General features: G+C 39.9%; 1 protein-coding gene and 1 long non-coding RNA gene across 7 annotated transcripts in view; one reads left to right on the top strand and one right to left on the bottom strand.

Moving 5' to 3' along the window:
• Positions 1 to 26,046, top strand: part of ROBO1 (roundabout guidance receptor 1) — an 890,328-nt gene that overhangs the window by 621,930 nt on the left and 242,352 nt on the right. For all 3 annotated transcript variants that reach the window (XM_075854473.1, XM_075854474.1, XM_075854475.1), the window contains one exon: positions 14,887 to 15,213. In XM_075854473.1, coding sequence (XP_075710588.1) covers positions 14,887 to 15,213 — 327 coding nt within the window. The remainder of the gene's footprint in view (positions 1 to 14,886; positions 15,214 to 26,046) is intronic.
• LOC142741546 (uncharacterized) lies at positions 1,479 to 10,830 on the bottom strand. 4 transcript variants are annotated; one of them, XR_012881185.1, is made up of 5 exons: positions 10,335 to 10,830; positions 8,228 to 8,402; positions 7,473 to 7,697; positions 5,367 to 5,900; positions 1,479 to 2,057 (listed from the first exon to the last, which is right to left on the bottom strand). It is a non-coding gene; the product is annotated as an uncharacterized LOC142741546 (long non-coding RNA). The 4 variants fall into 4 exon arrangements; XR_012881186.1 differs by having other exon boundaries at positions 8,164 to 8,402; XR_012881187.1 differs by lacking the exon at positions 7,473 to 7,697 and having other exon boundaries at positions 8,164 to 8,402; positions 10,335 to 10,829.

A 26,046-nucleotide genomic window follows, 5' to 3' on the forward strand; every position in this document is an offset into this window, starting at 1 on the left:
AGCTATGCAGTGGTCAGTGCCGGAAGCAGATGGCTCCAGTCACAGTATAGTGGCCAAGCTGGATTACTGCAGCTCTGTACCTATTTGCATGATTACTAGCTATACTGTAACCGGAGCCTTCTGCTTCTGGCATGACCACCGCATAGTTTCTGGTGCCCGGAGACAGCCGGAGAAGTTGATCGGTGTGGAATTCGCCGATCATATACTGAAGAACTATTTTGTGGATATCATCAGTATGAAAAACCGCCTCCTGCCTGGACAACCCCTTTAACTCTGAATGGCCTAATAGGGTATTTCAAAATTGGTTTCCTAACCCAGACAAACCCCTTAATCATTGCATACTGAAAAATTAAGCAAATATCTAATATTATTTGTATTTTAATGCATCACCATTTTCAAGTTATCTGCTTGCTGACAGTGAATGGAAATATTGGTTAATTACTATCTGAGGCTGAAAACCTAGGTCTTAACCTACTACTGTTTACAACACAGGCTTTGTTTCAATGTGTAAGTCTAGGTGATCCTCTGTGAGCTCAACACATCAGTAGTATTATGTCTCTCCTGTGCTGGACTTCCGGCTGATAGATCTTGCTAACACTGATAAATGGCAGGATATAAATAATGAACACAGCAAGCAGAAATCTTGAAAACACTGAGGAAAGATGAAGTATGTTAGAAATTTGGAGATTGTACCATAATACAATGATTAAAGTGGTTGTCATACTAGGACAACCACTTTCCATATTCTGATATCATAAATGAGCCAGAGCAGGGGGACTCTCACAAGAACTGAATGACCGCCATATAATACTATATTTCTCCTTCAACATCCGCAAAATCAGCTGTTTACTTGTGAATTTAAATTGAATACTTTAAATTTTTTGGGGGATATTGAATAGCTAAATAATAATAGAATGAAGTCACTTTATTCAGTATATTAGGGAATTGCAATATTACTCATCTAATAATGTTTCTACTCACAGTATAATCCCATTTACCAGCTAAAGCTATTTGAGTAAAAGTAAACATTTTCACTGCTTGCCTTCAGGCCCCAAGAGCAAAATACAAGCATCATTAAAAGGGTTATCCCAAAATTAACATTAATCAACAATCCACAGGATAGATGAGAAATGTCTGATCACTGGGGTCCCACCGCTGGGACGCCCTCCAATCACTAGAATGGGGTCACAAGCCTTCCTTTCCTCCTCACTTTCACAATTGCAGTGAGGAGGAGCTTGAATGGAGTGGAGGATGAGGTGCCGCTCCATTCGAAGTCTGGGAGACTGATGGAAACAACCGAGTACAGCACTTAGCTGTTTCCGTCAGTCCCGTAGACATTGAAGGACCGGCAGGGTGCATGCTTGTCCTCCGCACCATTCAAGCTCCTCCTCACAGTGAGGAGGAACTGAAGGTTCGTGACCCCCATTCTAGTGATCGGAGGATGTCCCAGCGTTGGGACCCCCAGCGATCAGACATTTATCACGTATCCTGTCGATAGGTTATAAATGTTGATCACGGGACAACTCCTTTAATGTCAGGCAATATTCTGTAAATGCATTAGGCATTCCTCACACTGAAAAGGGAGTAGTGGGGAACTTGTGTCTGCCCCATTCATTTCAAACTATTCTGGTAAAAGATACTTGTTGGAGAATTGCTGACAATTCAGTTCCCTAATTTAATGTTTATAGTGCATCCTTTTCTATTCACTGACATAATGAGAAGCTTCTAGAAGTACTACTTAAAAAAAATCCCCTGCTATCTATTTTGCACCTAGGTCTAAGTGAGTGACTTGATCACCCCACAGCGGGGGCATTGTTGGTGGTGATGCGTCATATCTCTTTCTGAGTGTTTTATCTACTATCCCGACCATACTAAATTATGTCCTGCAACTAGCACCAGACATAAAATGTAAACCCAGGGAAGTGTGGAGATATTTTCCTGTGAGGAGGCATACATCTTCCTAACAATGTAACTTCTGTCGTTTGGAAGCGGTCCAGGCTCCACAGGCACTTGAAAGTGTTTATTTTTAGTAACTTCTGTCTTTCCTTCAGATGTTCCTGTGAAAGCAATATAAAGTGTTACTAGAAAATCGAATCTATGATCGTAGTTTACAGTGTAGTACCGTGGACAAAAGTACAGTCAGAAATAATGAGGATTTGAGACGATCGTGAGGGACAAGTGACTTAAGTTGTATGTGAAAAGTTTTTGAAAGTTTCATATTCCCTTAAGGTCCATATTTCCTTTTTTTTTTTTTTCTGAATTCATTTTTGTTTTTTCTTTCCCACCTTCGAAGAGCCTTGACTTTTTTATTTTCCAGTCAACATAGTCGTGTATTGACTTTTTTTTTTTTTTTGCAAGACGAGTTGAAGTTTTTAATGGCACCATTTAGGGCTTGTCCACACATAACGGATTTGCTGCAGAAAATTTCTGTAGCATTTCCGCTTAAACTAGCCGACAATCCGCTGCGGAAAAACCGCACCATTTCCTGAATTTTTTACTGCAGAAAATAGTGTGGATTTGGGGTTCCGTTTTTACAGCATTCATCATCAGGTAAAAATGACATGTTAACTTTTTAACTTTATTCTGTGGGTCAATATGATAACGGTAATACTAAGTATTTTAGTTTTTACTGTCACTATTCAGAGGTACATATAATTTATTGATTAATTTTAAAAAAATTGTAGGGGAATAGGAAGAAAACGTGCAATTCTGAAATTATTATTTTATTTCGTTTTTGTTTTTTTTTAAACCCAAAGCGCTTTACGGTATAAATAATATATTACTATATTTTACGTGTTGCCACCACTGAGCCTATACATTATGTGTATTTTTTTATGGTTTACTAATTTTTTTAATTGTGCAAGCACAACTTTTGTTCCCAAGTGATATTCCTGGGCGTAACTCTACGCTATAAAACCTCTAAACAAAGCAATTCAGGACGTACAGGAGAGAAAATTTTTTTATACTATATTACACAAAGTTTCAGGCTACCAAATGAATTATGTCCTAACTGCACTATTTACTTATATTTATGGTCAGTTGGTAGGTGACAACAATACATATCCACGCTTTTGTGGAGACCTGGTTTTGTCAATTACATTAAGAACTAGGACTGGTGTTGCTTAACTTGAAGTTGTGAGGTTCCAATTTAAAATCTGTAAAGGGCCCCAACATATCATGCACCCTTTATAGTACTGGTCTCCTCATTTATTGCAGAGGGACCTTTTGGGCCCCCTTAGTCTCTGGGGCTCGTGTGTGACTACAACCTCTACACCGCGTGTACCGTAGTTAAGCCCTTGGTGGTGTATTTCTATATTGCTGCGGACTGTCACCCACATTTGCCGGCCGTCCTCACATTAAAAAGTATAGGAGCACGGTCTGTAAATGCCCAAAAATGGGACATGTCCTATTTTTTGCAGGTCATTTCCAGGGCCCGGACACCTACCCGTATATATATATACCGGAAGGTGTCCGTGGCCCATAGAAATGAATGGTTAAGTATTTTTATACGCAATTACGGATCCGTAAGTGCGGATATAAATTATGGTCGTGTTCATGAGGCCTCACAGATGACTTTAGTTATTCATGGATGCAAAATTACGCCGCTGGCCCCTTACTTTTTGAATTGTTTTCTAATGATGTCTGTATCATATTCATTGTATGGCCCTCCTGGCTTACGGATAGTAGGATAGCCCCAGAATTGGAAATCCCCTTTTATGGATCACTCCTAAGCAATTCAATTAATAATACTATTAGGAAAACTGCTGTTTTGGCAATTGCCTAATGTACTTTGTTGGAGATAAAAGTCCTCTTTTTCTCAACTACCTGCACAAATGATCTTACCATTGTAAAGGCCATTTTTATTCTACCGGTGTCAATGTATAGCATAAAACATTTAGAAAGTCCATTGGGTAACTACACACCGCAGCTGTGCGCCTACAGGCCTAACTGCACATAACAAATCCCATCGAAATCCCTCTCCCTTCCAGGAACGCTCGCATGGCCAGCAAGACTTGTTAATGTTGTAAGAATTGTTTATAGCATCATTTATGGCAGAAGAGGATCTTTAATACAAGAATATAGAGTTCTATTATATTGAATCAGTTGATGTGACTGGAATAGAGACATAAGACACCAGTCTCTTCCCTGTAGTGCTTGTAGTTTCTGTATTTATATTATTTTATTAATCTGGGTAAACTCTTGTTAGGCCCCATGCACATGAACGTATTTTTGCTGCTGCAATTCACCCGCAAATCTGCGGGTGAATTGCAGCCCCATTCATTTCAATGGGCCCATGCACACGACCGTGGTTTCCACGGTCCGTGCATGGCCCAGAAGCCTGGATTTCAAAAAGAACGGACATCTCTTAAGAACGGACATCTCTTATTACGGGCGTGTTTTGCAGTCCAGGCTCATAGAAATGAATGTGCATGGCCCGCGATTTGCGGGCGGCCCGCGGGTGACACTCCGCGGCCGTCCGACCTGAAAATTACAGCCGTGCACGTGGCTACGGTCGCGTGCATGAGGCCGTACTTTTCTTGATTAAATGCATCTCCTTCAGGGTATATTCACACCGCAAGTTTCTTGTACAAATTTCTGCAATTGAAAATCTGCTCCATACATCTGAATGGGGATATTTCTGCAGCCTGCGCATGGAATTCTGAAAGTCCTATTCGGATGAACGAGACAATCGCAGACATTTCTGCAACATATTTACTAAGCAAAATGTGTCAGAATTCTGACACAAATCACAAAAAAAGCGGTGTACACGGAATGCGCCAAATTTATTATGAGTTTTAGACATTTTTTGCACCTTCCTCGACAGTTTTACAAAGTGTTTAGAAAAAGGGGGAATTTTTTGCCTCAAAATATTGGTGTAAAGTATGCCTGCCCTTGTACACGATCTATTCTGGTACATTTGACACAGATCCGTCTAGTCTAGATTTATCCTGTCTACCTTTACGACACTATTCTGCCCCAAAGTATTTTGGCTATGACAACTATTAACACAGTAATAACAGTAGAGATGCCCTTGACTTGCAAAAACAGTGTTATGGTCTATGCACACAGCACATAGACCATATATGATGCAGAAGGAGATAATATAGACCCATGCTACAGACTCATAGGCACTTTGTGTGTCGCTATGAGGCACTGTATTTACCCATAGAAGCAATGCACTGGAGCATGCCACAACATTTTTTTCTTATGGATTTCAAATGAATCCATGAGAAAAGACCTCCATGTGTCTCAGTATAAAATGAATGCTACACAGAGATATGGTATATGCTCATAACTGTCTATGGGTGTTATATTATGGATCTGTAATACGGCCGTGTGCATAATAATACAGCCATGTTTATTACCTGCTCATATTGTTCATATGTTGGCTCCAAAGCAGTGAACACGAGGACAAAAAATAAAAGGCCAGCCAAATATGTTCACACACAATATCTGGATATTTTGCGGAAGTACAAGGTCGGAACTGAGCTTTCATTCATAATGGAGATATCTCCTGTATGTGCCAGATAACTGGAGGACACAGTCGCTTGCAGCAAGCACAGGAGTCTGGATGGTGTGTGAAGGGGATTGAGTGTCATATCCTGGTGTTTCAGGTACTATTACAAACTTGTTATCAATGGGCGCCAGGAACTTGCAAACTAGGAACGAGTTTATTAAATCCGAGCAGTTAGGCCTTTAACTTCTGTCTCTCCCTGCCAGACAAAAGTCTGTAATGCAGCTGTTTATGTATTTATAGAACGGGCCCTCAACATCGTGCGAGAGAGAAATTTCATCTGTCAGTTCAGTCTGCTCATTCAAGCATGGTAAAATTCCAATAATCCGGAACGCTTGGAACTGTAGTGATGATGGATTATTGTAGATTCCATATATTTAACGTCCTTTGAAAAGGAAAGATAGTGTTACTTTTACTTTTGGAGATTGGAGGCCTCTCAGGACTCCTGCATGAATCTTCTGTAGCCATTTTAAAGTTTCACGCCACTCCTTAGACGTCTCGTCACAACCGATAAGCAGAATTTTACTTTACTATTAAGAATACGTTTGTTTGAATGATCAGATGTTTCACTGAAATTTTCAATTATCAATTATTATTTCTGCAATTTATGTCATTTTTTCTTCTATGGCTTTTTACTTTCATACTTACATATTTGGATTTTTACGTATCTGCGTATGTAGATTTTTATAATCGACTGGACTATATCAGTCCCTAATGGCTATAAAATGCCTTGCACTATTTGCAGAGTCCTTGTTCTTACAGGACCTTGTTCTTCCTTATGTACTGGGCTACACTGGGCCTAAAGTATGAAATACCCTTTAACTTCTTCAGTAGCAGGGAAACCTTATCCAACTGGTAAACAAATTTTACAAACAGCTGCAAATGTTATAAAATCCAAAAATAATTAACACTCACCTCTTCTTTCCCCGGCGATCCAGCACTCATGCCTTGGCGGTCCTCCCAGTTTTTTTTTTGTTCAAGCAGCCAGCATGTGACTGCTGCAGCCAATCAGAGGCCTTTGCGGTCATGCTCTGTACTCCTGGCATCACAGCTTAGCAATGGATACCATGATGCCAGGTATATTGTGCATGACTGCTGAGGACCCTGATTGGCTGCAGCTTTCACGTGCTTTAGTACGTAAAAAAAGATAGGGAGGACCACCTAAGCATCAGCACTGGATCGCCAGGGGAAAGAAGAGGTGAGCACTAATTCTGTTTTGTTTTATAGCATTTGAAGCTGTTTGTAGAACAAGTTGGATAACCCCTTATGACTTGAATAGAATTTGTAAATATACATTTTTGAGCTCTACGCTCTTTGGGTGACATACTAATAAACCTGAACAATAAGCAAAAATTGAGCATTCAATGATCCTACTAAATAATCAAGGGTTGCAGTTTTGCCTTCTTACATCTACTGTGTGGCTGAATCATCTTTTTTTAAGGCCTAATGCACACGACCGAGCGTGTATGGGGGCACACTTGGTCCCTACAGCTTCATACTACAGAACAGTGGGCTGACGTGTTGCTGTATAATGCCTCCATATGGCACCATATTAGTTGTGTTCTCTGTATTACTTCCATAGTTTGGTATCCAACGGAGCACGCCATTTTTTGCTTCAGTTAGCCCAATACACTTCTATGGGTGCCAAATTTTGGCTCCATACAACTCAAAGGTTGCATGGAACTATAAGTTTGAGTTCACACGTTGCAGATTTTTCGTAGATTTTGTTGTGGTTTTGACGCAGATCTCACCCTTTTGCATTGCACAGTGTAAAATCTGCGCTGAAAATCTGCGCAAAATCCGCGACGTGTGAACTCAGCCTAATATTGCAGTGAGTACGAAGCCTAAGATCATTATGATGCCTGAAAAATCTAACTGGTCTTATAACTAAACCTATTTTCCACACTGAATGAAACATGTTAGTAAAACACAGTACTCATCGTTTTTTGATTGTTACCCCAAATGAAAGAATATCTCTGTTTGCTTCTATGACATAGACGTGATTGTAATATTGCAGCATTGTCTAAACTTCTGGTAGTTATGAATATTATCCCTGATGCTTCTCATTCAAGTCCTTATTTCCTGCGCTCCGCTCAATCACCACGAACTCTTCATTCATCACTCTTCTCAATCACACAGATGTTGTTCATTTTGTTGGCAGCTTTCTTTGCGTTTCAAGCATCTTTAGTGTGGGAAAAACATTTTTTTTCTGTTACCATTTACAGATGTAGCCATCTTTATCTTGGCTTTTAACCCATTAAGTATACACTGGCAGGAATCTTTAACTTGACTTTTTCAATGACTTTTGTTGTGTGATATCAAGTCAAGATAAACTTGGCTACATCCGTATTTCTTTGCTTGCTTTTCACTATATTTCAGTGATTGAAAATAGTCATAAGAGCGAAAGACGAATATTACCCTTTCTGCCTTTTTTCACATAATCTCTTAAAGGACCGGACTTCCCTTCTTCGTAGAGAAACATCACTATAAATATGAATGATGTTACCCAAATATGAATAAATGCAGATCACTTCTCCTTTTGTCTTTCCTTTTTGTATGTCTACTTCAATGCTCCAATAATCCAGCACACTTGGAACTGGCCAAATAATTACATTTTTCATACAATCGGAAGTTTTAATGATACTTACCTGAGAGACCTTGAGTGAATCTCCAGGCCAGGCAAACATATTCCATTACACTTCAGACACTCACCAGGCTTATACTCCCATGTTCATACACTGATGTTAGTTCGCTGGATCGTTTCAAATGCCGAATTAGCAGAAATTGTGAATATTTTATTTCTGATTAAGAGGAGTTTACTATATTCTGTCTGCATAGGCAAATAATCAGTACTGCTATACCTCTGTTCTGTAGTTAAAGGGGTTTTCTGTTAAAATAAAACAAAAAAAACACCAACCAAAATAAAGAACATTAAGTTATTATTGAAAAGTCCCTCATTTCTTACCTCCATCAATTACCTGAAGGGAAGAGCGGCTATAAAGTGTGTTTTTGCCTCTGGAGGACCCAGCATATGTGTGTATTACACCAAAAGCCCATCTATTTCATTGTGCACTATGTGATTCTTCATGTCACCTGTGGTGGCGCTGCAGAGAAAATGACCACTTGCTGCCAAATTCTTCTGCAAATTAGAGTGTCCTAGTAGCATGGCACCCTGTAATCATCTTATTATCAAAGGACCTTTCTAACAAAAAAAGAAAGTTAAAATCAAATAGGAAAACTCAGACAAGCCCTTTAATGACCGTTCTTAGCTAATTTCATATCCGCCGTTCATTTAATTGGAGAGTGACCACTCATATGTAGCCTTCTGGGGGTGGATGGGATTCCCAGGGATCAGGTCCTCCTGATGAATGTCCATCACTTATGGACATTTATCGGTTAAATTAACATGCAATAAAAAAATAACGTTTTGGGAACCCCCCCCTATGAAATCTACTTATTATATTTTTATCTTATGATATCTAAAGTTTTGGCTCATATGTTTGGATATTTTTTTTTACTTGCAGTGTATTTGGACATTAGTATTTAAAGACCGAGATGGCATATATTATATATACAGAAAGTAAATGCACGCCCCAGAAGTAATTTACACAGCAAATCTACTGTCGTGATGTGAGGCATTATATTTTGGGCATACAGAATGAGAATATGACCTATTTTGTCCCAAATGTCATTTTAGCTGTTGGCAGTGCGGCAGATATGAGAGTTGGGATGCTGCTTGTGTGATAGATATGCTCTCGATCAGCAGAATACCAGCAACTGATTGTTATTATGCAGCTGCAGCATCTTTAATAAATAGCCCAATTAAAACGAGAGCTGATAATGAGGAGTATCACCTAATCTGCAGCATTATTGTGATTAATAAGCGCCACCAACTTTGCAGCTGGGAATGGTAATGAAACACGAACGAAAAAAAAGTTTCATATTATGTCACCCCTAAACTCTGTCTGTATAGAAACTGAAGCCTGAACCTTATATTATAATTCCCTTTTTGTGTAGAATAACATGAAAATCACATGCAACAATTCTAATCAAAACTTGGATTGCATACAATTGAATTATGTTCTATGGGGCAATTGACATAAAAAGTTGCCGAACGATGTGTACCCATATGACTGCCATGCTATAAAATAATACATTTTCACAGCAATTAAAGGGAACCTGTCACGTGGAAAATGCAGTCCAATCTAAGGGCAGCATGTTATATAGCAGGAGCAGGAGAACAGGTTTTTGTATATTTTTGTAGCAAAAGATTGCGTATAACTTGTCCTTGATTCATTTAGAGGTCTGATCTTTCTAGGCTTAGGTGTCCACTGGGCGGTCCAACCAAGTGATTGACAGCCTTCCCTGTATGAGTGTGAATACAGAAATAGCTGTCAATCAGTGATTAGGACCACCCACTGGACTCATGCCCAGAATGAGCAGTGGTTTTAATCAGACGTTTTCCTGCTATATACCATGCTGCCTGCAGCTTGGACTGCATTTACAATGTGACCGGCATAATATAGGAGAAAAAATAATGTTCTGATCAGAAGGTAACACAGGGAAATCTGTTCTGGTCATAAGGTAACACAAGTGTGCGGCCCTTTATAAAATAAAGCTCTGATAACTTTACTGTAACAAACTAAGTACCTGCTTGATCATCACATGACCAGGACAGATTTCCATCCCCTGGATATAAACAGGTTCCCATTCACTGACTACAAGCAGATATCTTAAAAACCATGAAGAATTGACACACAAAGTATATTAGAAAATGACATAACTTTTCATTATACATTGAATGCACTTTTATACGTACCCTTTTTACCCTAGTTGTAGTATATTTCCAAAGAGCTATTTACCAAACAATTCAAATCGCTACTTCTATACCCATTTTTCTGCTTGGTGCCCTGGTCGTATGCCCCCTCCTTCATCTAGCCTTGCAAAGCACCACACACATTAGACAGACTATAGCCACAAGTTGTGGCCTCCCTGAAGGTCCTATAGATGACATCTCTGGGTGACAGGTGCTCTTTAACTGGTTGCCGACACAGGACGAGTATGCTCGTCCTGAGCAGCGAGCACTTCGCGCATTAGGACGAGCATACTCGTCCTGTGTGACAGCCGTCTGTGCCGTCTCTGTGTGTGCGATCGAGAGCGGGGCAACGGCTGTAATACACAGCCACGGCCCCGCTCTGACAGCGGAGAGGAGAGAAACATCTTCTCTCCGCTGTTAACCCTTTGAACGCCGCGATGACAGCTGATCGCGGCGTTCAAGGAGGGGGGACTGCACATTGATCGCGTCACAGAAAATAACTGTGACGCGATCAAAGCCCACAACTCGTATGGCCAGACAGCCCAGGGTCCAGTGAAGGACCCCAGGGCTGTCTGAACATATTTCCTGTTGTTAGGGCATACTGAGGTATGCCCTAACAACTGCCTGTGTACGATCAGTAACAGGCTAATGTACTGGCATATAGATCTATGCCAGTACATTGCAGTTACAAAATCAAAATCAAAATGATAAATCCCTTTATGGGATTAAAAAAAAAAGTTAAATGAATGTAAAAAAAAAATAATGGTAAATAAATAAATAAAAAGTAAATAAAATACACAGAAATACACATTTTTTATAATAAATCAACTTTTTAAAATATAAGTCCCAAAACATGAAATAATATAGACATATTTGGTATCGCCACGACCGTAACAACGTGTACAACAAATGTATACCATTATTTATGATGATCGGTGTATGGTGTAAAAAAAATAATATTAAAACTGCTGCACAACTGCTTTTTTTCTGCATTTTAATCTATTTAAAAATTTATAGAAATTAAACGATAATGTATTTGTACCAAAAAATGGTACGTACATAAAGTACAACTCGTCCCGCAAAAAACAAAGTCTCATACAACTACGTCGTACAAAAAATAAAAGCGTTATGAGCGTCGGGATGCAAAGAGGGAAATATAAAAAAAATTGCTCTGTCCTCAAGGCTAAAATTGGCCGTGTCCTTAAGGGGTTAAAGTCTCTGGATCTGCGTTTCCAGTGTTTAGCCGGAGGCGTTTTCCTTTTCTGGTTACATCTGCTTATCGTCTAGTAAATATGACACAACTTGTCAGTTATTAATGCTGACAAGAAATACAATCCGTCTTATACTTGCTCTGAAAGAAAAGAACGTGGCCGTATAGATTACTATGTATTATTTACTAATGGTGAACTGTGTAGCAAGCAAAGCTGTATCTCTTGGTATAACAACTTCCCAGTCTTGACTCAAAACACTTATGTAAAGGATATTTTGTCAAAGCATATATGAAATGATTGGACCATAAACAAGAAACCTCTGATAATTACTGGGTGCTGAGATCTTATTTTTGACAAATATTCTTCATCGTATAGAACATTTGACAAGAAAATGATAGGATTGGTGTTGATTGCAGAATTTATATAATATTCCCGTAATAAATGGTCTCTTGTTCAGCAAAATGCACATTTAATAGGGCTTAAAATCATGCCTCAAATGCATTTAGAATGTTTTTTTTTTTTTTTTAATAACTTTTACATAAAGGGGAAGATTATAATTCACTCGTCAAGCTCATTACCTCCCTTAGGGAAATATGTCACCAACATTCCTGCTAATGTGAAGTATCTGCCAATCATGAGAATTTTAGTTCTTTGGTGCCTTTTCATTTCCACCACTTTTCCAAGGTTTTGTATCCGAGGTCAAATTACAGAATGTCATTAATGGAAATACAGTACTTGTTACATTATCTTATTTTCTTAATCCCTGTGACAACAAGGAGGAGCAGAGGCGTAACTTGTAGCTCCTAAACCCAATGCAAAATATGTAACAGAGCCCCCACCGACCATGTGTCATTTATAATACTAGTGTCTTCTTATGTGGAATAGCTCTTTGGAGCTCCTCTTGTACAACCGCTGTCTCTGCCCCCTAAGGCCTTGTTCACACAGCTCTCTAAAAAAACAAGTGTAAACATGTCAAAAACCCATTTTTTTACGCATTTTCGTCCAGTTTTTTGGGTGCGTAATTAAGACTCCCATTGACTATGGGTATAAGGCGCATTTTCGGCGCGTGTTTGGCGCGTTTTACGCGTCAAGAATTTATTTGACGCTTCGTTTTTTACACGACACGGTTTTTTAACATACACGCGTAAAAAGAACATGTCATATGCGCTGCAATGTACTTTCCCATTGATATCAATGGGAAGCTTAAAGCACGCATAAAACGCGTGAAATACACGCCGTGTGAACAAGGCCTAATAGCTACGCCCCTGAGGAGCCTCTTTATTTTATATTCTTTCTTACTGGATATGTGACTTGTGTTATGTACACTTTATGCTATCAAATTATTCTGTCTTATGGAAAGATCCGGCGTCCACATTATAAGCAGAATGATCTTGTCTCTTTGTTACCATTTAGCTACCAAAGATTAGTTTCTGGGCAGATCCCACCCTTTCTGTTGAAACTCCAACAATATAATATGTATCGGGGTCTTTTAAACACCATCAAACACCGATCCTCAGGGGTAAAGTGGCAGAATAGGTTACCTAGTGTAGATTTACATTGTTCATTTCTATTTTTTCCCTCCAAGATAAGTATCTGCAGCTGGTCATTTTCTAGCCTCTATAGCCTTAAGTCCACAGTTATACTTTGTGTTTGTCCATTTGTAGTGAGGCCCAAATAATTCATTTTGACAGGTCTAACGCCATTTTCACCATGTTCAAAATGCAAGCATAACTGAGACAAGATACCATCTTCTAGACGGCACATACTAAAAGGTCATCACATTTTCGCCTCCTAAACCTCTTCTACCACTATATAGAAAAGGATGAGAGTTTTTAAAATATACCTAGCTTGCCCAAGTCAGCCCGTTGTGAAACATACAAATAAAGTGGAAACAGTTAATTTTTATCCAGCTCACGATCCAAGTAGATGCGCGGAGGGTGCAGGACTGCACCAAATTGTAGCAGAAAAGGTTCCAGCATCAATATCTTGGACAAAATGCAGCTTTTAATGAGGTTCCATAAAATCAGGGACAACACATAGAACAGAAGCTGACCGGTTTCAGACCCAAGTGGCCCTTAGTCATCGCATAGCAAACAAATCACACAGGAAGCAGTGTGTGTGTGTGTGTATATATATATATATATATATATACACACACACAAATAAAGTGCTTATATTCCTTTGGACACCATATGCAAATGAGCACTGTTACTGTAGAGTCCTGTAATCCAGGAAGTGCCCTGCATTGTAAGCAAAAACCATGTAGAATGCAGGACACTTCCTGGATTTCAGGACTCTTCAGTGCTCATTTGAATCCGGTGCTCGGAGGAATATTTTTATGGTCCACGATGGGCTGACTGGGGCAACATAGGTATGTTTGAAAAACTATCACCCTTCCGTATATATTAGTATTAGCGCTTTGCATCCAGAAATAAGTGCAGGGACTACTGCTCTTCCTTAAGGGGAGTTTGCCATCACAAAAAAAATCTCATATAACCCCTTTAATAGAAATTCAAGGGAAAGTATGATGCAATTTCCTAGCCCAAAACACCCCACCAGTAACTCCGTCCATATGAGTAGAAGAAGATGGAATCGTATCTCGATAGTTAACACAGTGCCATGCTCTACTGTAAACATGGCTATGAATTCAACTTGGGAATCCTCTGTATGTCCTGCTCTATGACTGTAACTATAACCATGACAGTAATAGCAGCTGCTTTGGGGCCCATGGACTAAGGGGACCTAATGAGGTGCAGGAGTTTTTTTATTGTGTGAAAAAACACAGTGATTGCGTTCTGCTGTTTAGCACTATTATGTGTTTTCTCCTTTATGTAGGAGATTTGCTCTAGTAAACTACTATCCATTCCTCAAGTAAAATTTAGTTATGCTGCTTTTTTGCATTTTTATAATTGATTTTATTGTTAACAAAGTGGAAGGTCCCATTCCTGATCAATCCCTTCAGGTTAGGCCTAATTCACATCTGCGCTGGAGGCTTAGTTAGGGGCCTCCGTCGCACACTCCGCCAAAAATACGGGAAACAATAGAGCAGCATGCTGTGTTATTGTTTCCAGTAAAACCACAGACACCCGACGGAAACTTGACGGAGCTCATTAAAGTCAATGGGTTCGATCGGGCACCGATTGTCTCCGTTGTTAAACGGAACATACGCTTCCGGCACTTACGTTGTTCTGCTCCTCTTACGGGGCCTTCAATGGCGTTCCACAAAATAGAACCTAATGTGTATTTTGACATTATTTGTGAGCCTTAAAGATTTTATAACCATTATTTCATTGCATGTAGATTTTCATTATATTTATATTGCATTTCTTCTCTAACCTTTCTAGGTTCGCGTCTTCGCCAAGAAGATTTCCCACCTCGTATTGTGGAACATCCATCAGATCTTATTGTCTCGAAAGGTGAACCAGCTACGTTAAACTGTAAGGCAGAAGGCAGACCAGCTCCATCAATAGAGTGGTATAAAGGAGGTGAAAGGGTGGAGACTGATAAAGATGACCCACGTTCCCACCGAATGTTGCTACCGAGTGGATCTCTATTTTTTTTACGCATTGTCCATGGACGCAAAAGCAGACCAGATGAAGGAGTCTATGTCTGTGTTGCACGAAATTACCTGGGAGAAGCAGCAAGTCATAATGCATCTCTTGAAGTAGCAAGTAAGTGAAATCTCGATTCCTTCAGGATGATTTTTTTGTTATTTTGTCATTAAATATTTGTATCCAACATCTACATAACAGTGAATTAAAAGATTAGGTATAATATGATGACATTTTAGTTTGGCAGTGGGCAAAAAACTTATCTTTGTATTATCGCAAATTGAAAGCACAATGTCCCTGTGGCACTGTAATGACATATAGTGCACAATGAAATTTGATATGTTACCCATGATAACCAGACCGTGTTTTTTTTGTTTGTTTTTTATTACCTTCACTAAAAACTGAACACTTAATTGGTTCCAATGGGTAACACCTCTTATGTTTCTTTATACTGTGTTTCGATGGAATCGGAATTAGAACACAAATTGTGCCTTATTTCACCCAAGTGCACAAAAAGTGATGTATAAAAAGTGTACAACGATGCAGTATATCACAAGCTTGCTCCGAAACAGAAAGTGCCACTGGCCTTTCCCTAACCCTTTAAGCCCCACAAGTTTCAAGGACAAGTGGTAACCCCTAGATGAAGCTTGGGGAGACACGTCTTTGTTCTAGAGTCTGCCTAGGCTGCCGCCCAAGCATCCTCCAAGACGCTGAACACACATAGGATAGTTGAGTGGAAGTTTTGTTCAAATTCATGTGAACATTTGTTTGTGAAATGTTAGATAATAACTACAGTACATACGCAATTATGTTAAGGGCTAGGCAAAACTTGTGCAGCAAGTTTTAAGAAGCAGGATACAGCCTGTATACAGTTTGCATTGTATAATGGGAAATCTCCCATGACTGTTAAGGCACTATTACACCAGCCAATTTTGGCCGGTGCAGCGAGCACCGATCAATGGTACAGCTCGTTGATCGGCGCTCGTCTGCTCCTTTCACAAGGAGCTATGTATGGGGACGAGCGATCGTTACTCCGATTGCTCATCTCCATGTTTACACAGGGAGATGTGCTGCCGACAACAATAATATTTAAGTTTTTAAAACTATACGATTAGCAGATGAACCAGCGTCTGCTCATTCATCTGCTGATCGCTGCCCTGTTTACGATCGTTTGCCCGATTACATAATTTCCATTGTCTTCCAATAGATTAAACTTTTACTGTTTTGGTCAAATCACAAGCACACTGCTACCCCCCCCCCCCTCAACTACAATGTTACTGATCCACGCTTTTGGCCAACAGTTATACCTCCCAATCTCAATAGGCAAGAGGGAGTAAGCCACTGCTACACTCCTCTGGCAGGGACATGTCTATTTCCCCTGACATGCGCCGTCGGGAGAGAATCAGGACACCGCCATACACATTAGATGGTCGACCGGTCCGGCTGAAATCGACAGGTTCGGCTGACATACATGTAATGTGTATGGCCAGCTTTAGAGCAGACTTTTCTCTTCGGCTGCCAAGCAACAGAAGTGTGAAAGTCGAGAACAGGTATTAAATAGTTGCTGATATAACTAATTGGATGATCTTCACTGACCCCTATTGCATCACAAATTTTTAAGTACCTTCAGCCTGAAGTAGGTCACCCATTCAGTCACCAGGGATGAGGCCTTGTTGGTCCCACTCAGAATAATGTCTCGGTATTATTGGTCCATTTTAGGAGAGCTACTGAGAAATCGCAGCTATCAATGGAAACTAATCTCCATGTGTGATCATAACACTCGGCTACTCCACCTTTGGGGTTGAGTGGTAGGAGAAGGATTGGGAACAGGAAAACTCCTCAGTGTCTGTAAAACTTTCCATCCATTCTTTCACTGTAATCTTATCAGAATGGCTTGGAACAGAAGCTGCTTGTGCATTTGGAAACTGTCAAGTGAATTTAATAAGTTGAAGTAATAGCTTTGACTTTCTCATGCGCCAAACCAAACTTGACTGTTGGCATAATCCACATATGTAAAACTGGGCTCTACAGTTAATTTGCAAAATGGAGCGTAATAAATATTGGATATCTTAAATAAGCAATTTTCTTCTAGACTGAGCTATTTTTTTAAAATAAAGTTCTTTCCAGGCTTGATTTGTTTTACATAGTCACACTAGAAAAACACAAGTAGATGAGAACATTAAATGAAACTTGAACTAATTATGTTCTCACATTAGCAGTTGTATATCATTACACTGATAGAGGGCCCTGTGTGTGTCTTAGCCTGCTGACATTGTTATTCTTGGGTTTATTATATCAATAAACAACATTATGGTTTTTATCGGTATTACGACATAAAACATATTTCATTGCCAGTGCCAAAACGGAAGAATATCTGTGATTTAATAGTCGGAGGTATTCTAATTAATAGTTTATAGTGGCCAAATGCCCTGACCACTTGGACTTCGTTTCAGGACTGTAAAATTACAGTTTCTACTTTTTCTTAATGCTTAATATACAGACTAATTAAATTATTTCTATAAATTAAAGGAGATGTCCCATGAGGAAAACCCCTGTCTATAGGCTTTATTTTGGCATGTAGATGTCAGAGAAGGAAGACGTCCGTACATAACCCCCATACTACATTATCACATATTCAGTTGAATATAATTCATGTGATACCTCATTTCTCCTGTAGTGGCCGCTGCAGGAGAAATGTGTCGCTACTTACTGCTTTCTCTGGCAGTAACAATTGATCGCAGGGTGGGTTCAGCTGTCGGACTCATGGCAATCAGTTAAACACCAGCAGGTCCTCATTTAAAGAAGGGGTTGTGCAGACAGGAAAAGCCCTTTGATTTTGTGGTATTGAAGTGCAAATTCCACCCTACATAGAAAATTCAGCCTTCTTTACTGCACATAAAAGTCATTAATGCTATCTTTTATGATAATAGGATTGCAGTTGAGGTGGTGGTGGGGAATCTCGCCTGTAGATTCCCATCATTAGTGATACAGATACTAGCATGGTTCTCTTCTTTCAACCATGAATCCAGGGCCCTTGTAGAACATTTCTGAGTTACTTGAATTTCTCCAATCATTGAAATCTATTGAGACTTTTAATAAATATATCAGTTTTTAAAATATTTTTGAAAACGCTCAGTCATAATTCAATAACTTAGAAGGCACGATGCCTTCTAAATTCCATGAGGATCCCCTCTAAATTTGTGACCTCCAGGTTCATATATCAGTTGAAGAAAGAAATAAAAACAAAGAACATAAGGTATGAGAGAAACACAAACTAACATCAAGACTAAAAATGAATATACCTATAATATAAATCTAAAAATGTACTATTATTTACTGTTAGGTGTGTCCAGATGCTTTCAGCAGGTCCTAAAATATTTTAAATGACTAACATATGTACATTAGAGTCATATTATCTCATATAGAAATTGTTTAAAACGTGAACAAGCGATACAGACTAGAACAAGTCAAAGACTTGCCCTGACAATCACTTTGGCTACATTTTTTACATAAGAAAGTAAAAAAAGAACCTATAGCTCATATAAAAGCACAATGATGTAAGAGCAATTTAAGTGTCACTTACTATGAATAACATGTTACTTCAAGGTGCATTTTCTGGTTGTGCGGACAATTAGATCCTATTATGGATTTTAACGTTTTTTTATGATGGATTTGTGTTTAAAGGTATGTGAATAAGCAGTCATTTTATTCTGGGAGCATCCAATATGTAAAACAATAACTTTCCTGAACAGCACGTAAATACACAAATAGGAAATAAAATAAAGAAATAGAACAAAACACACTGTGTCAATATTGTTACATTTCTATAACTTTCTAATATACACTGTGGTAACATTTCTCCCTGTGCAGTAATATCATACATGCCCATACAGGCAGCACTATAGATGGGATTAATGATAAATGCTCTCAAGGTGCCCATACACATTAGACACAACTGGAATCGGACGACAATCTAATGTGTATGACCAACTTTTCAGATCTTTGTGCATGTTCATTCTCAGGAAAGTGACCTAAAGCAAACAATCAAACAATTCGGCTCCAATCCTTGTGGTCACAGTGGCCAAGATTTGCTCTTAAAAGACCATATTTTAATTGTCTGTCTATTAGGAGATTGGAGCATGTCTATTGCTTGCAGGGGTTTTCCCACAAAAGATATTTATGGCATATGCACGGGCTACGACTGGCTTAAATAAAAATGTTTGTCCAAATGATTACTAAACAGACAACTTTATTTTATTAATGCTGATCAGATGACATGACACCATTAAAAAGAACGTTAGTGTTAGGGTCCTTTTACACCAGCCAATATGGTCTGTAAAAACGAGTGCCGATCAACAAGACAGTTCTTTATTCGGCGCTCGTTTTCTCCTATCACCAAGAGCTACGATCAGTAATATATGGCGACGAGTGATCGTTACTATGATACTCGTCCCCATGCATTTCCATTATGTCGGCAGCACATCTCGCTGTTTACACAGGGAGATGTGTTGCCGGCAACGATAATGTTTTGTGCTGCATAAACGATACAATCAGCAGATGAATGAGCGTTTGCTCGTTCATCGGCTTATCGTTGCCCTGTTTACACAGGGCCACGATCGCGAACGAGTGTTCATATGAATTCTAACACTAGCTTGCTTGATCATTGGCCCGTGTAAAAGGGACAATACACTATGCCATTGATAGGTGGACTAATTTCAATTGTCTAAAGGGGGTTTTACACTGGGCAATTATCGTGCATACAAGCGTTCATAAAAGGCTGGTTCCCGATAATTGCCATGTGTAAATAGGGCAGCGATCAGCAGATAAACGAGCAAACGCTCGATCATCTGCTGGTTGTATAGGTTTAAAAAAGTTAAATATTATCGTTGGCGGCAGCACATCTCCCTATGTAAGCAGGGGGACACGCTGCCAACATGATAATGTATGAGGACGAGCGGTCGGAGTAACGCCCGCTCGTCCCCATCCATAGCTCCTTGTGACACAAGCAAACGAGCGCTGGATCACAATGTCTTGTTGATCAGTTATCGCTGCACCGGCCAAATATCAGCAGGTGTGAAAGGGCCTTAAGGATGTCTGTTCTGATAGGATTGTCATCTAATTTAGGAGCCCATATTTGCTTTTCTTCTTTACTTGATACTTACTTGCTTCAAAGTATCTTAAATTGTACAAATTTGTCATGGGATGCCAATAGTATTTATTTACTCACTTTTACCAAAGGCTAGTTAGGCACAATTTGCCTCATATATCAGTGATGTCCCTTTAAAAGCCGTAGACTGCCTCTATTACATGTGCACTGGTATACTTTAAACCCCTCTTATGAATATTTCATAAGGGGTAAGTAAGCATAGGTAAATATTTTACATATCTGAGCTCCCTCATTCTATTCTAGCAGAGTTAAGCTGCACACAGTCAGCATATGGAGGCTCCTTTCTCAATTTAAGCTATTTTCTCTGGAGAAAGGAAAATTCCCCATTGACCTGCCAGACATCTGCTGGTTCTCTTACCAGCAACACCACAAGGACGGATAATGATATCTTCCCTGTGATTAAAAGAACAGGATCTAAAGAAAGCCCCTGGCTTCTGTCTGATTAATCAGACTGCTCAGCATACTTGGATTTCCAAACGTTACAGTCAAACATTGTACATTTTTTCATAGAAAATTCACAAAATCAAACCTGGCCCTTTTTTATTTAATGGGTACTTGTTATACTCATTCCACATTAACATTCACATAAATCTGAAAAATAATTTTGGTTGAAATCATGCATTTATTTGACCATTATCTTTTTAAAGAAATGTCCCCACTTTATTAGTCGGTTATGCAAAAGCAACAAAAGGCCCAGACCTTTTGTTTAGTTCAGTAATTATTTTGAAAAAAATATCAAGACCCCATAAACCCAAAGTTTGCTTAGGTCTTAAAATCTAGCCAGAATGATGGAACGTTAGAACTTACAATGTGCCAAGAAGACGGGCACGGTGCTGGTTTACCACATTTGGCCCATATTCACGCATCATTTTCTCTTGGGGCAATGGCAAAAATGAAGCCTAGTGCCCATCAGTCCCTCCTTCAGCCAAGGGCTTTATATCAGTGGCAGGGCCTCTACTCCATGTTCAGCACGTCTTGGTTCAATTATGTCTACTTACCCAGTCCCGACAGCTTCTATTCATTTACTCACCCCATGAAGGCATCCAATTCATATAAAGAATAACATTCGTTCCTCCTCACTTTGGTTCATTTGAACAATTGGAACTCAGGTAGAGAAAGGAGGATTAGGGGGACATCACAGACAACCCCTCCTATATTGGAGTCACAGGCAAACAGCTGATTTTCCTGGAGGAAGCCACGGCCACACTGAATGGCCACCATTTAATATATGGACAGCTTAAAGGGGTTGTGCAGGCTGAGTGCCGTTTTTTATACTGATGAACTATCCACAGGATACGTCATCAATATATGACCAGTGGGGTCCGACACTCTGACTCTGCCCCGGCTGTGTTCACTGTATAGCGACTGTGCTGCAGTACTGCAGCTCTGCTTTGATTCAAGTGAATAGGAGCAAACTGCTGTAACCTGGCATGGCCGCTATATAGTTTAAGGAGCCATTTGCTTCCGAAACCAGCCACTGCATAAAATCCGGTGCCCGGAGGCAGGCGGTACAGGTGATCGGTGCAAAGTCAGGGTGTCGAACCCCACCGATCGTATACTGATGACCTATCCTGTGTCCCCAGTCTGGACAATCCCTTTAAGTTCGCCAGATTAGAAGCTACTCTTGTAAAGAAGCTCTCCGCTATGGCTAATAGAGGGGGATTATGAGCGGGGGAACCCCTCTATGACATTCATATGCTCTTATAGGGCATATGGACAGGGGTTGTCTTCATGAGACAACCTCTTGAATATACATGGACAGTAGAGGGATTCCTCAAAAATACATTATTGTTCAAATATATAAGCTCATGTCCATTTTGAGTGCAACTCATTTCAACGCATCGGAAATCCCATTTAAAAATATAGTACAGGCAGTAAAAACAATCTAAATATAAACCTTTCCCAAAATTAAAAAATATTCGTCTGGCCGGTTTATTACCATTTTGAAAATTGGCTCTTGCAACATTTGCAGGCGCTTACAATCACATGTCACATGTCAGGCCACAGAACAGACTGGGCCCAATGGAATCATATGCACTGAGCCATGAGACAGTCTTATTATCTCTTGGCTGTGAAAGCGAGCCTGTCACGAGCGGGCATCATTGTGGGTATATGACCTGTATATACTAATTAAATGATGGATCAGAGGGAAAGACTTCATGCTCACTGAGGCGTCATAAGATTTTGAAGCTTTGTTAAATTGAGGCTGCAGGTGCTTAATGACACCGTGTAGACAGGTCTCTTGAGGATAAGGAGTATATTTTAATCACATTGAAAATATTATTGCTATAGACTTAATTTGTCTCTCAACAACGCACTTCTACAGTATATTTGCTTGTTCTTATGTGAAATTTAAATAAATTGTCAGATGTGTCGACACTTTACATAAGCTGCGTTTCTTAGGGAAAAGATATCCTACTAAAATGGCCATATTTGGCTCATGTTAAATGTCTTCTACAATGCTAAATGAATGTATAAATTAGTCAATTTCTGCCATTTTCACTTACTTTCTTAATGTGAAACTCCAGCTCCATCGAGACCACCCTTACGTTTCTCATCACTTTCCAAATTTAACCAGTGATGATAAGGGGGGATTCACACGAGCGTGATTTGGCAGCGTGTAGGGCGCGTGGTTTTCGCGCGGCACGCAATGCCCTATAGAAGTCTATGGGGCAGTACACACAGTCCGTGTATTTTGCGCAGCGTTTGTTCGCTGCGCAAAATACGCGACAGGTTCAATAACTCTGCGTATTTCACGCATCACGCACCCATTGAAGTCAATGGGTGCGTGAAAACCACGCATGTCGCACGGAAGCACTTCCGTGCGAACTGCGTGTTTGCGCAACAGCTGTCAAAAGGATGAATGGAAACAGAAAAGCACCACGTGCTTTTCTGTTTCCAAGCATCCAAACGGAGTGTCTTTGCGAGGAGCGAACCCCGACAACTGAAGCTAACTTCACCGGGTTCGGCCAAACTCGTTTTGGCCGAACCCGGCCAAAAAATTTCCGGTCCGCGACGTCGGGAGACATTCACTGTGCATGGTGCTGAAGGAGTTAAACTGTTTCAGCACCATGGACAGTGACTTATGATCCCAAAATACATGAACCTGTAAAAAAAAAACGAAGTTCTAACTTACCGATTACTCCTGTCTCCTTCCTGCAGTCCGACCTCCCGGGATGACACTTCAGTTCAAGTGACAGCTCCAGCCAATCACAGGCCAAGCACAGGCTGCAGCCAATCACAGGCTGCAGCGGTCACTTGGACTGCCGCGTCATCCAGGGAGGTGGGGCCCGATGTCAAGAGAGGCGCGTCACCATGGACGCGTCACCAAGGACGCGTCACCAAGGCAACGGCCGGGAAGTTCTCGGTAAGTAGGAACTTTATCTTTTTTTTTACATGTTTTTCGCTGTTGTGTTCGGCATTCACTGTCGAGGGTGCTGAAAGATTTAGCTCTTTCAGCACCTTGGACAGTGACGGGCATCGACAAGCCTCATCTCTATGATGCCGGCTGCGCGAAAATCACGCAGCCGCGCATCAGACACGCATGACACACGCAGCTGTCAATTGTTTTTTGCGCTCGCAAAACGCTGCGTTGTTTGCGTGCGCAAAAACGCAACGTTCGTGTGAATCTGCCCTAAAAGTTGCAAATTTTACTGCAAATTTATTGCACATCGTTATTTGCAACTTTTTTTGGCACCTTTTATGCCAAAAATTAGCTAATGTAGACTAATGACTATATCACCATATAGTTGATAAGCATTTAAAGAGACTTGGGAAACTAAAGATATATAGTTTAGATTCATCTTGAAAAACTAGAACATGGGGCACATGGTACATCATGGGGCACCCGAAAACAACCCTGGATCCTGACTAATGGTGATCTCTTGAGGCCCTTATACACCAGCCAATGATTGGGCAATCGAGGGTTCATATGAACGCTCATTCCCGATCATTACCCTGTGTAAACACTCGTTCCTCGGCTGATCGAATAGTTTATGCAACAAGAAATATTATCGTTGTCTGCAACATCTGTGTAAACGGAAACGTGCTGCCGATATGATGGAAATGCATGGGGACGAGCGATCATAGATCCTTGAGAAAGGAGCAAACAAGCGCCGATCAATGAGCTGGCTCGTTGATCGGTGCTCGTTTTTACGCCTCATATTGGCCGGTGTAAAAGGACCCTTATATTGTCCTCCATCTAGTACAATGCTATAGGGACTGTTGGCTTCTGATAGTCCGAGCAAAATGTGCATTGCATTGGTCACAGTATACACAGTTCTGCAGTATCCCCATGTACTGTGTTATGAGTGTGTATGTGGACTTCATATTTTGCAGACCATGTTCTCAAATAATATGTAGACAGTGAGTCATTGTGACTTGAAAGGAAGGTTTAGCTGTGGTTACCGAGTTTACAAGATTTTTTGATCTATAAAACAATACATCGAATGAGTAATCAAATCCAATTCATAGAAATACAAAAGCATGGATTATTCCTATAAATTCCCAACAGCAGCCGATCCAGACAACATCTCTGCCAAATTACGTTTTTCTTAGTCATGAATAGCAACTGCTTAAGATCTGAACCTCACCGAAATAATCAATCATTATCATTGTGATGCATTGATACTTGTTGTCCTTTTATTCTTCCTCGTAGCAATGGCTGCTATTATAGCAATGCTAACTAATATCTTCTTTTCTGTATACTTGTGATCCCCCCACGGGCTCTATAAAAATAGCTCTGGAATGATAATGAATATCTCTATGAGTAAATGCATGTTTATGTATCGGAATGGATTATTAATCTGTTATATTTCTCAGAGGAAACCACATAATTCCCCTGCTATACCCTGGCCTTAGCCCTTATGAATACAGTCTAGCGGTGATAAGGTTCAAATAAGCCATATGAGATATCAATGTATATACTTAAAGCTATGTTGAGGCTTCATATACTGTATGGGTGTGTGTGTGTGTGTGTGTGTGTGTGTGTGTGTGTGTGTGTGTGTGTGTGTATGTATGTGTATATATATATATATATATATATACTTGTAAAATACCCAAATCCAATAAAGCCTTCTGTTCTTCACAGCACGTCTTGCTAATTATCCCTCTGTTTGGAAGAGCCCACGGGCTAATTGATATGAAGGCCTACGTTTCTATCGATTGCAGTGTTAAGTTATGTATTATGTGCAATGCTATTGAGTTTTGAGTTATCGCCTGAGAAGTCAATAAATATAGGAAGAATGTGGAATTGATATATTAGGTGGAATCTTCAAATGCTGTAAAATGTTAATATATGTATACATGTGCATTGTTTTATAATGGGTTATACAAAATTAACCTGGCTTAATTCAAGGAGCAAGTCAGATGTACAGTATATCAATTGGTTTCCATAGAGAAGTTGTAAGTGGCCATATAGGTTCATCTATATTACACAGACATTTACATGATCTGAAGTAGTAATCCAGATTATAAAACACCTAAACTCTTACTAGATCTCCTACCCAAGTGAATGGGACTGAGCTGTAATACCAGGCACAGCCACTACTAAAAGTACAGAGCAGTGCTGAACAGAGCAATGTAAACAATGAAGGGGATGTAGTCCCTTTAAAGAGCTAAGGATAGGCCATCAATTTAAAAGAACCGTAAAACTGCTTTTAAAAGAGAATTGGACCTTCCAGTAAGCAGTAGATGTGTCAGGAGAATATAATTTAGTTAAGATAGGTGGCGCTGATGAGGCTGCTCTCTTAGCATCTGCTCGACTGTGGCCGATATATTATGCGTAA

Source organism: Rhinoderma darwinii, chromosome 2 (genome assembly GCF_050947455.1).
Source record: "Rhinoderma darwinii isolate aRhiDar2 chromosome 2, aRhiDar2.hap1, whole genome shotgun sequence".
In the NCBI taxonomy this organism is placed as follows: Eukaryota; Metazoa; Chordata; class Amphibia; order Anura; family Rhinodermatidae; genus Rhinoderma; species Rhinoderma darwinii.